The sequence below is a fragment of the Pristis pectinata genome, chromosome 4 (genome assembly GCF_009764475.1).
Source record: "Pristis pectinata isolate sPriPec2 chromosome 4, sPriPec2.1.pri, whole genome shotgun sequence".
NCBI lineage: Eukaryota > Metazoa > Chordata > Chondrichthyes > Rhinopristiformes > Pristidae > Pristis > Pristis pectinata.
This window is the reverse complement of record NC_067408.1, coordinates 119,743,429-119,756,073: the sequence shown is the minus strand read 5'-3', so window position 1 is coordinate 119,756,073 and position 12,645 is coordinate 119,743,429. Positions and strand designations below refer to the sequence as shown.

Genomic DNA, 12,645 nt, shown 5'->3' with positions numbered 1-12,645 from the left:
CAGCAATAATGAATGAATGACAACACATTTCCAAATAACTTATTTCCCCCCAACAGTTGGGGAATCAAGAACTGGAGGGCATAGGTTTAAGGTGAGAGGGGAAAGATTTAGAACAGAGAACAACACAGTACAGGTCCTTTGGCCCATGGTATTGTGCCAACCTATATAAATCTACTCCATGATTAATCTAACCCTTCCTCCTACACAGCCCATAACTCGCCATTTTACTTACATCCACGTGCCTATCTAAGAAATCTTTTAAATGTCCCTATTGTATCAGCCTCTTCCACCACCCCCGGCAGTGCGTTCCAGGCACCCACCACTCTAAAAAACCTACCTCTGACATCTCCCCTGAACTTTCCTCCTCTCACTTTCAATGGATGTCCTCTGGTATTGGCTATTGCTGCCCTGGGGAAAGATGCTGGCTCATCCTGCGTCTCTCCAAACAGAAAAGCCCTAGCTCATTCAATCCTTCCTCACAAGACATGCTCTCTAATCCAGGCAGCATCCCGGTAAATCTCCTCTGCACCCTCTCTAAAGCTCCCACATCCTTCCTATAATGAGGCGACCAGAACTGAACACAATACTCTAGGTGTGGTCTACGAGTTTTATAGAGCTGCAACATTACTTGACGGATCTTGAACTCAATCCCCCGACTAATGAAGGCCAACACTCCATACGCCTTCTTAACCACCTTATCAACTTGCGCGGCAACTTTGAGAGATCTATAGACTTGGATCCTAAGACCCCTCTGTTCCTCCACACTGCTAAGAGTGCTGCCATTAACCTTGTACTCCACCTTCAAGTTCATTATTCCAAAGTGTATCACTTCACACTTTTCCGGATTGAACTCCATCTGCCACTTCTCCGCCCAACTCTGCATCCTGTCTATACCCTGTTGTAGCCTATGACAACCTTCTACACTATCCACAACACCTCCAACCTTCGTATCATCTGTAAACTTACTAACCCACCCTTCCACTTCCTCATCCAAAGCATTTATAAAAATCACAAAGAGCAGGGGTCCCAGAACAGATCCCTGCAGAACACCACTAGTCACTGACCTCCAGGTAGAATATTCTCCATCTACCACCACCATCTGCCATCTGTAGGCAAGCCAATTCCGAATCCACGCAGCCAAGTCTCCATGGATCCCATGCCTCATGACTCTCTGGATGAGCGTTCCATGGGGAACCTTGTCAAATGCCTTACTAAAGTCCATATACACAACATCCACTGTTTTACCTTCGTCTATTTGTTTTGTCACCTTCTCGAAAAACATTTAAGATCGTGAGGCACGACCTGCCCCTCACAAAGCCATGCTGACTATCCCTGATAAGACTATGTTTCTCCATATGTTCGTAAACCCTGTCCCTAAGAATCCTCTCCAATAGCTTGCCCACCACTGATGTAAGACTCACTGGTCTATAATTCCCAGGATTATCTCTATTACTTTGCTGGAACAAGGGAACATTTGCCATCCTTCAATCCTCTGGTACCACTACCGTAGCCAGGGAGGACGCAAAGATCATTGTTAATGGTCCAGCAATCACGTCCTCGTCTCTTCCCTTGCTTCCCATAGTAACCTGGGGTATATACAGTCTGTCCCCAGGGACTTATCTATCCTAACGTTTTTCAGAAGCTCCAACACTACCTCTTTCTTAACTTCAACCTGCTCATTAGCCTGTTCTACACTGACCTCACATTCATTTAAGTCCCTCTTCCTGGTAAGCACTGAAGCAAAGTATTCATTGAGGACCTCCCCTACCTCCTCCACCTCCAGGCACATGTTTCCCCCATTATCCCTGAGCAGTCCTACCCTCACTGTAGTCATCCTCCTGTTCTTCACATATATGAGTAGGATTAAGGGTTTTGCCTTAATCCTACTCACCAAGGCCCTCTAGCTCTCCTTCCTGGCTACCTTATAACTGCCCTGTCTGATGTTTGCTTCCTAAACCTTAACTATGCTTCCTTCTTCCTCTTGACTAAATGTTCCACCTCTCTCTTCAACCACGGTTCCTTTACCCTGCCTTCCTTTCCCTGTCTCAGTGGGACAAATCTATCCAGAACTCCATGTAAGTGTTCCCTAAACAGCCTCCAGATTTCTGCTGTGCATTTCTCTGAGGACATCTGTTTCCATTTTACACTCCCAAGTTCCTGCCTAATACCATCGTAATTAGCCCTCTCCCAATTAAAAACTTTCCTGCATCGTCTGCTTCTATCCCTGTCCATGGCTACGCAGAAGGTCAGGGAGTTGTGGTCAATATCTTCGAAATGCTTGCCCACCGACAGGTCTGTCACCTAACCAGGTTCATTGCCTAGGACTGGATTCAGTGTGGCCTCTCCTCTAGTCGGCCTGTCCACATACTGTGTCAGGAATCCTTCCTGGACACACCTAACAAATTCTGCCCCATCTAAAACTTTTGCTCTAAGGAGGTGCCAATCAATATTAGGGAAGTTGAAGTCACCCATGACAACAACCCTGTTATTTTTGCACCTTTCTAAAATCTGCCTACTTATCTGCTCCTCAGTGTCCTGGTGGCTATTGGGGGGGGCCTATAGAATACTCCCAATAGAGTGATTGCTCCCTTCCTGTTTCTGACCTCCACCCACACTGACTCAGTAGATGATCCCTCCCCGACGTCCTCCCTTTCTGCAGCTGTGATTAGCAATGCCACTCCCCTGCCCGCCAATCCCTTTTGAAACATCTACACCTGAAACACAAACAGCCAATCCTGCCCTTGCAGCATTGTAATTCCATGTACTGATTCATCACCCTTACTCTTAATACTTCTCACATTAAAGTAAACACATTTCAACCCATCCAACTGTCTGTATTTATGACCGATCCACTGCCTATCCTTCCTCATGGTCTCTCTGCACAATACATCTACCTTTACACCAACTGCTCCACCATCTGACCCAACACTCTGGTTCCCATCCCCCTGCAACCTAGTTTAAACCCTCCCAAACAGCTCCAACAAACCTGCCCACAGGAGATTGGTCCCCTCTTGAGTTCAGGTGTAACCCATCCCTTTTCTATAGATCATACCTTCCCTTAGGAGAGATCCCAATGATCCACAAATCTGAAACCCGACACACCCCCCAGCATCAACTCTTCAGCCATGCATTTGTCTGCCATATCTTCCTATTCCTAACACACTGACACTTGGCACAGGCAGCAATCCAGAGATTACTACTCTTGAGGTCCTGCTTTTTAGCTTCCTTCCTAACTCCCTATTTTCACTCTTCAGGACCTCATCCGTTATCCTAGCTATGTTGTTAGTACCGATGTGTACCACAACTTCTGGCTGCTCACCCTCCCCAAGAATGCTGTAGACTTGATCTGAGATGTCTCTGACCCTGTCACCTGGGAGGTCACATGCCATCCAGGAGTCTCGTTCTCACCCACAGAATCTCCTGTCTGTTCCTCTAACCAATGAAGCCCTGATCACTATCACTCCATAGAACAATACAGCACAATACAGGCCCTTCGGCCCAGCATGTTGTGCCGCCCTTCTTCTCCCCCCCCTTCCCTCCTGAGCCACAGAGATATACTCAGATGCCAGAGACCCGGTTGCTGTGGCTTTCCCCTGGTAGCTCATCTCCCCCAACAGTACTCAAAGCTGTATCAACACACACAAAATGCTGGAGGAACTCAGCAGGTCAGGCAGCATCTACAGAGAGAAATAAACAGTCGATGCTTTGGGTCGAGACCCTTCATCAGGACTGGAAAGGAAGAGAGCAGAAGCCTGAATACTTGTTATTGTGGGGAACAGCCACAGGGTTACCTGACGGCAGAGGGGAAGAAGGTGTTCCTGAAACGGTGAGTGTGGGTCTTCAGGCTCCTGTATCTCCTCCCCAATGGTCATAACGCGATGAGAGCATGTCCGGATGGTGAGGGTCCTTAATGATGGATGCCGCCTTCTTGAGGCACCGCCTCTTGAAGATGTCCTCGATAGTGGGGAGGGTTGTGCCTGTGATAGAGCTCACTGAGTCTACGACCTTCTGCAGCCTCTTTCAATCCTGTGCATTGGAGTGTCTGTACCTGTGATAGAGCTGGCTGAGTCTACCAGGCCGTGATGCAACCAGTTAGAATGTTCTCCACTGTACAGCTGTGGAAATTTGCGAGAGTCTTTGGTGACATACCAAATCTCCTCAAACTCCTAATGAAGTAGAGCCGCTGGCATGCCTTCTTCATGATTGCATCAATGTGTTGGGCCCAGGACAGATCCTCTGAGATGTTGATGCCCAAAACTTGAAGCTGTTTACCCTTTCCACTGCAGACCCCACAACGAGGACTGGTGAGTGTTCTCCCAAATTCTCCTTTCTGAAGTCCACTATCAGTTCCTTGGTCTTGCTGATGTTGAGTGTGAGGTTGTTGTTGTGACACCACTCAGCCAGCCGATCTACCTCACTCCTGTACGCCTCCTCATCGCCATCTGAGATTCTGCCAACAACAGTGATGTCATCGGCGAATTTATAGACAGCGTTTGAGCTGTACATAGCCATACAGTCATGAGTGTAGAGCAGTGGGCTAAGCACGCATCCTTGAGATGCGTCCCTGTTGATTGTCAACGAGGAGAAAATCCGCACTGACTGTGGTCTCCCGACAAGGAAGTTGAGTGTCCAGTTGCAGAGGGAGGTACAGAGGCCCAGGTTTTGAAGCTTGTTGATTAGTACTGAGGGGATGATGGTGTTGAACACTGAGCTGTAATCGATAAACAGCAGCCTGATATATGTCTTGCTGTTGTCTAGGTGCTCCAAAGCACCTAGACAACAGTGGTAATTCACACAGGGTGGTGGATATGTGGAATGAGCTGCCAGAGGAAGCTGTAGAGGTGGGTACAATTTTTAAAATACATCTGGACAGGTACATGGATAGGAAAGGTTCAGAGGTTTATGGACCAAATGTGGGCAAATGACTAGCTTGGCTAGACTTCTTAGTCGCTGTGGACCCAAGGGCCTATTTTTGTGCTGTATAACTCTATACGTGACTCCAGACCAGCAGCAACTGCTAACCAAATGGCTACCAAACACTCCAGTGAAGGGTAATGAGGAAAGAGGAATAAGTGTTGTTCTTCCAACTCCTGGTCATGTCCACATCACGGGAAAGGATAAAAACAGGGCTTTCCCTCATGTTGCCTCTTTTGAACCCGGCCACAAATGAGCTCAGGTAGCTTGTTCAGTGGCAACATCTTCAAACCACCCGATGACATCTCCTCCCCCGACCCACCTCCCCAGTCTATTCCATGCTTTTGCTGCCCTTACTGCTCCTCCTACAAGGTGTTCAGCAAGAACGGCAATAGACTCCTCAGCAGAGGGCAGCAGATGGGAATCAGCAGACTTCCTTGGCCATGTTCAACCTAGGATGGTTCTGTCAAAGTCTGGAATATCGGCTGTTGGGTATAATTCTGCAAATATATCTCTGTCAGGTGGTGTTTGATAACCTGTGGGACAGCTCTCCTGATTTTGGCTTCTAAGGCCTGGCTGGTAATAAGGAGGATTTGGCAGGGGTCAGCTAGGCTGGGTGTGCTTTGTCATGTCCAAATGTGGTGGTCTGGCTGCAGAGACCAGGTTTCCAACAAGTGCAGCAGAGTTAGAGATGAGCTCAATTTCACAAAAAGTGGTAAAGGGAAGTCCAGCAACTGGACTACTCAAAGCTGGGATAATGGAACCATGGAAAGGGCTTGCAAGAAGAGCTGACCTTTGATAGGGCAGTGACCACTAATATTACAGATATTTCTGTGTCAAACTGGCTGGGAATTTCAAAAATAAAACAGATATCACTGGAAATAATCAGCAGGTCAGGCAGCAGATATGAAGAGAAAAATAGAACTCATGATTCAGACTGATGACCTTCCACAAACTCTTCATGGATACTGCCTGACCTGTTTAATTCATCCAGTGTTTTCTGTTTTATTTCAGATCACCAGCATCTGTAGCATTCTGCTCCAGGAATCTCAGGATTTGCTGAGAGGAAAATTAAGAAATTGGCAAATGAAATTAAAATGTTTTATAGAGCACAAACGTTCACTTTAACCAAGAATTTAAGACTTACTTGTTACAATTCCTGCCAATGCTAGAACAAATTGATTTTCATCTGAATCCAGATCATGCTCTTCCTTGACATTTCCATCCAGAGATTTCACAAAACTTTCTATCGTCTGTCCCACAATACTGAAAAACTTCTCCGCTTTATTCTATTCAAAAAAATAATTTTCACAACTACAAAAATTAACATGTAGATCAGACATTAGACCATTGCCTGAAAATTTAGAAATATTTCATAAAGTTCTATAGTTAGTTTGAAGAAGGTGTCATAGGTACAGAATTGAATTTCTGTGATACTTTCCTTGATTCTTGCTTTACGCAGTACAATCAATTACTGAGAAGTTATTAGGTAAATGGATCTTATAGAATTGTACAGCACAGAAATGGTCCCTTTTAACCCACCTCATTTGGCCTATCTACATTAATCCCATCTGCACACACTAGGTTCATATCACTCTGCACCCATCCAAGAACCTTTTAAACACTGTAATTGTACTCCCTCCACCACCTCCTCCGGCTGCTCGCTCCATATACCCACTGCCCGCTGTGTGGAAAAACTTACCGCTCAGATCTTCTTTGAACCTCTCTCCTCAAACTTATGACCTCTAGTTCTAGACTCCCCTGCCCTGAGATAAAGATTCTGACTACCTATTCTATCTATGTAGTCTTGAAGATTATTCCTTACCATATATTTACCCAATTCCCTCTTAAAGGGCATGGTGGATACTGCCTGCACCTCATCTGCAGGCAGCACACTCCAGGTTCCAACCACACGCTACGTAAGAAAGTTTTACCTCATGATGCTCGTAATTATCTTCCCCATCACATACCTGTCACCTACGGTCATAGAGTTAAACGCACAGAAACAGGCCCTTCGGCCCAATCCATCCATGCTGACCAAGATGTCCATCTGAGCTAGTCCCCTTTGCCTGGGTTTGGCCCATATCCCTCTAGGCTTCCCTTCAATGCTTCCCACCATCCACCCTGTCCAGACACTTTGTCAGTTTCCCTGCTTTTATACCCGGTGTCTCCACTGACCAACCATAGTACTGTGCACGTCCTATCCACTCTCCCAACCTGCCACTTGCAATGATGTACTCCAAATTTGAGCAAGAGTTTCCCCAAGGCCTAGGAACAGACAAGGAAAGGTCCCCCCTGCCATAACAGTGCCTCACATGTCCAAGAATTTACAGAACAATCTTGTTTCCAAATTGGAGACACAAGAGACTACAGGTGCTGAAATCTGGAGCCGAAAAGGAGCAGTTAGCGCAATACTATTACAGTGCCAGCGACCCGGGTTCAATTCCGGCTGCCGTCGGTAAGGAGTTTATAACGTTCTCCCTGTGTCTGCGTGGGTTTCCTCTGGGTGCTCCGGTTTCCTCCCACATCCCAAAGACGTACGGGTTAGGAAGTTGCGGTCATGCTATGTTGGCGCCGGAAGCGTGGCGACACTTGCGGGCTGCCCCAGAACACTCTGCGCGAAACCATAGAACACTACTAAAAGATGCATTTCATTGTGTGTTTCGATGTATATATGACTAATAAAGATCTTATCTTAACTCAGCTGGTCAAGCAGCATCTGTGGAAAGAAATTGACAGTTGTAGCGGTTGCTACCACGAAATAAAACAAGACGCTAGTCGGAGGATTGTCGAACAAGAGGGCCCTTTAAGGGAGACTGTTCCCGCCCAATCCAACCGGCAATGATGTAAGCACTACATCAGCAAGACTTTCCCGCGCGCGGGTTCTCCCCGTCGCTCGGGAAAGACGAGGCCCGCCGCCATCTTGGGCCTTGTCGCTCCGATGCCTCTCGACCCGACTGCCGAGCCGGTTCGACCGACTAAACAGTGAGTCGCCACACAACCCCCCCAGAACCGGCGATACAGTCCCCAAGGTCCAAGGGCTGTGCCAGCTGCCGCTTAGGGGGCCGGCCTCTGCGTCGCGGCGTTGCAACCTCGACAGGTTGCTGCAGATCCAAATGGGCCGGTTTGAGGCGGTCCGCCGTGAAAACCTGTTCCCTGCCTCCAATGTCCAAAATAAAGGTGGATCCATTATTCCTTATGACTCCGAACGGTCCCTCATATGGTTGTTGCAACGGCGCCTGAGGTGTGCCCCTGCAAACAAAAACAAACTTACAGTCCCATAGATCCTTGGGCTGGCAGGATGGGGCTTGACCGTGCCGTGAGGTGGGAATCGGGGCCAAGTTGCCAAGCTTCTTGCACAGTCTTTTTAGGACTGCTGGGGGTTGTTCCCCTTGGTCCCGAAGGGCAGGTATGAAATCCCCGGGGACAACTAGGGGCGCCCCGTACACAAGCTCAGCTGACGAAGTGCGGAGGTCTTCTTTGGGGGCAGTGCGTATGCCGAGCAGGACCCAAGGCAGCTCGTCAACCCAGTTAGGACCCTTCAGGCGGGCCATCAAGGCTGATTTCAGGTGGCGGTGAAAATGTTCCACCAACCCGTTTGATTGAGGATGGTAGGCCGTGGTGGTGCGCAGCTGCGTCCCTAGCAGGTTCGCTAATGCAGTCCAGAGACTGGAAGTGAATTGGGTGCCTCTGTCTGAAGTGACGTGGGCCGGAACACCAAAACGTGAGACCCAAGTTGTGAGCAGCGCCCAGGCGCAGGAATCAGTTGTGATGTCAGTCAGGGGGGTTGCCTCAGGCCACCTCGTGAACCGATCTACGATGGTAAGGAGGTACCGGGCTCCTCTTGAAACTGCAGAGGGCCCACGAGGTCGACGTGTATGTGGTCGAACCCTCCTACGGGTAGGCTCGAACTGCTGTGGCGGGACCTTGGTGTGTCGCTGGATTTTTGACGTCTGGCAGTGCGGACAAGTCCGGCCCACTCACTGACCTGTTTGCGCAGGCCATGCCAGACAAACTTGCTGGCGACCAGTCGAACAGTTGATCCTGATGGACGGGTGCGCCAACCCATGTACCGAGTCAAAAACACGTCTCCGCCAGGCTGCAGGGACTATAGGGCAGGGCTGACCAGTCGCAACGTCGCAAAGTAGGGTACGCTGACCTGGACCAACCAAGAAATCTCGGAGCTGCAGGCCCGAGACTGCGGTTCTGTAGCTGGGCAGCTCGTCGTCGGCCTGCTGTGCGTCAGCTAGGGCCGTGTAGTCGACACCCAACGGATAGGTTGTGGATGGTCAGTCTGGAAAGTGCATCAGCAACGACATTATCCTTTCCGGAGACATGTTGGATGTCAGTTGTGAATTCGGAAAGGTAGGATAAATGTCTCTGCTGTCGAGCTGACCAGGGATCGGAGACTTTGGAGAAGGCAAAGGACAAAGGCTTATGATCGGTGAAAGCGGTGAAAGGCCTGCCTTCTAGAAAGTATCAGAAATGCCGGACCGCCAGATACAGTGCTAGAAGTTCCCGATCAAAAGCGCTATATTTCAGTTCGGGCGGTCTAAGGTGCTTGCTGAAAAATGCCAAGGGTTGCCAGCGGCCTTCGAGTAGCTGTTCCAGTACCCCACCCACCGCGGTGTTGGACGCGTCTACCGTGAGGGCGGTTGGGACATCAGTCCTAGGGTGTACAAGCATCGTGGTGTCTGCCAGGGCGTCTTTGGCCTTAACGACGGCAGCCGCAGCCTCGTCAGTCCAGGTGATGTCCTTGCCCTTACCAGCCAGCAGCGAGAACAGAGGGCGCATGATACGGGCTGCTGCAGGGATGAACCGATGGTAAAGTTGACCATCCCAAGGAATTCCTGTAGGCCTTTGACTGTGTCGGGGCGGGCAAAATGGCGGATAGCGTCCACCTTGGCGGGTAAGGGCGTTGCCCCGTCGCTGTGATTTTGTGGCCGAGGAAATCGATAGAGTCAAGTCCGAATTGGCACTTGGACGGGTTGATTGTGAGGCCGAAATCGCGGAGGCGGGAATACAGCTGGCGGAGGTGGGAAAGGTGTTCCTGGCGGTTACGGCTGGCGATCAGTATGTCGTCTAAGTAAATGAACACGAAGTCCAGGTCTCGGCCTACTGCGTCCATCAGCTGCTGGAAGGTCTGCTCGGCGTTCTTAAGGCATCCGAAGGAATTCGAACAGGCCGAATGGGGTGATAATCGCAGTCTTGGGGACGTCATCTGGATGGACCGGGATTTGGTGGTATCCCCGAATGAGGTCCACTTTGGAAAAGATGCGGGCCCCGTGTAAGTTCGCTGCGAAGTCCTGGATGTGAGGGATGGGATAGCGGTCCGGGGTGGTGGCGTCATTCAGCCTGCGGTAGTCGCCGCAGGGCCTCCACCCTCCGTGGCTTTGGGGACCATGTGCAGAGGGGAGGCCTAGGGGCTGTCTGACCTGCGAACAATCCCCAGCTCCTCCATGTGACGGAACTCTTCCTTTGCCAGGCAGAGCTTGTCTGGAGGTAATCGTCGTGCTTGGGCATGAAGGGGTGGCCCTGTAGTAATGATGTGGTGTCGTACCCCGTGTTTGGGCCTAGAATTCGTAAACGAAGGTGCCAAAATTGATGGGAATTCGGCTAGGAGCTTGGTGAAATCGTCGCCAGAAAGGGAAATGGAGTCCAGGCGCGGGGCTGGTGTGCTGATTTCTCCCAGGGGATAGGTCTGGAAGGTGCTAGAGTGGACTAACCGCTTCCCTCGCAGGTCGACTAACAGGTTGTGGGCCCAAAGGAAATCGGCTCCTAGGAGTGGTCGGGTGACAGTGGCAAGAGTAAAAGTCCAGGTAAAACGGCTGCTGCTGAATTGTAATTGAAGTGTACGGGTGCCGAAAGACCGTATCGTTGTACCGTTGGCGGCATTGAGTAGAGGACCGGGTGGCCTGTTACGAGTGTCGCGGCGGTCGGGGGCAAAATACTGACCTCCGCTCCAGTATCAACGAGGAAACGCCGTCCAGATTTCTTGTCCTGAACGAATAGGAGGCTCTGTCGGTGGCCAGCCACCGTAGCCATCAGCGGCGGCTGGCCCTGGCGTTTCCCTGAAACTTGCAGGGTGGGCGGCATCGACGGGCCTCCGCACCCCACCTCTGATGGTAGAAGCACAGCTGGTCACCCGTGTTGTCGTTTGCATTCCTGGGGTGTGGTTGCTCAGTTGCTGGGACTGGGCGAGGCAGGTGTTGGGCTCGCGGCCTGGTGATTTGACTGACGGACGAACCGCTCGCGCTTGGCCCTCCACAGGACATCTGCCCGGGCGGCCACCTCACGGGGGTTGCTGAAGTCGGTGTCAGCTAACAACAGGTGGATATCATCGGGGAGCTGTTCGAGGAAGGCCTGTTCGAACATCAGGCATGGCTTGTGTCCCTCGGCCAATGCCAGCATCTCATTCATTAGGGCGGATGGGGATCTGTCTCCCAGGCCGTCCAGATGAAGCAGGCGGGCGGCACGCTCACAACGGGAGAGGCCGAAGGTCCGAATCAAAAGGTCTTTGAAAGCAGGGTACTTATCTTCCTCCGGAGGCGACTGGATGAAGTCTCCAACCTGGGCAGCTGTCTCTTGGTCCAGAGAGCTAACCACATGGTAGTACTTCGTGGAGTCGGAGGTGATCTGCCGAAGGTGGAATTGCGCTTCGGCCTGGTCAAACCAGACGCTGGGCCGAAGTGTCCAAAAGGTGGGCAGCTTGAGGGCCACTGCGTTGGCTGCTGCGCTGCCGGCCATTGCGCGGGTCCAAAATCCATTTGGACCGTCGGGGTCACCAATGTAGCGGTTGCTACCGCGAAATAAAACAAGACGCTAGTCGGAGGATTGTCGAACAAGAACTGGTTTATTTTCCCGCCTTGCGCGGGCCCTTTAAGGGAGACTGTTCCCACCCAATCCAACTGGCAATGACGTAAGCACTACGTCATCAAGACTTTCCCGCGCGCGGGTTCTCCCCATCGCTCGGGAAAGACGAGGCCCGCCGCCATCTTGGGCCTCGTCGCTCCGACGCCGCTCGACCCGACTGCCGAGACGGTTCGACCGACTAAAGGGTGAGTCGCCACACAGTCAACATTTCCAGTTGAGATTCTCCATCTGGACCAGAAGGCACTTAGAGGGGTGCCCAGATGAAAGGTCTTGAGTTTTGCTTGTTTTCAAATCCTTTCTTTCCTTCACTTACCAACAAAATATCAGGCCAGACATTGCTGCTGCAAAGAAGTTGATGGGTTCTAATGAAAGGTCATCACTTTGAAATGTGAAAGCTGCTTCTCTCTATGCAGATGCTGCCTGGCCTGCTAAGAATTCCTTGATTTTCTGTTATTTCAGGTGAATGGTGTTAATATTGTGGAAAACTTAGGCAAGGCCCAGGTTAATGGTTAAAATCAAAAATCCAAAAAAATGCTGTCTAATTAGCACAGTTCTGTCATGAAAGAACATCTCACTACCAGGCACATCAGGGGAATACATTAAGTAGTTTGAAGATACAAAGCCTGCTGGCCACAGTTACTCAGTCTTGTTAACAATACTCAGTGCCAGTTTAATACAATCATCTGTGCTAAATAATGAGAAAAACTCTTCTCTATTGACAGTGTAACAAAATTTGGAGGTATGTGTGTGGAATTTCTCACACAGGAAGGTGAATTTCTCATACACGGAAGGGGGTGAACTTTCACACAGGAGGAGATAGATTGCTCACGACATGGGAGAGTGAATTTCTCGTACATG

General features: G+C 50.2%; 1 protein-coding gene across 1 annotated transcript in view; it reads right to left on the bottom strand.

Annotated features, from left to right (window-relative positions):
* The window catches only part of hsf2bp (heat shock transcription factor 2 binding protein), a 67,949-nt gene that overhangs the window by 30,624 nt on the left and 24,680 nt on the right, over positions 1 to 12,645 (bottom strand). Inside the window, exon 6 of the mRNA XM_052014502.1 lies at positions 6,062 to 6,203. Coding sequence (XP_051870462.1) covers positions 6,062 to 6,203 — 142 coding nt within the window. The remainder of the gene's footprint in view (positions 1 to 6,061; positions 6,204 to 12,645) is intronic.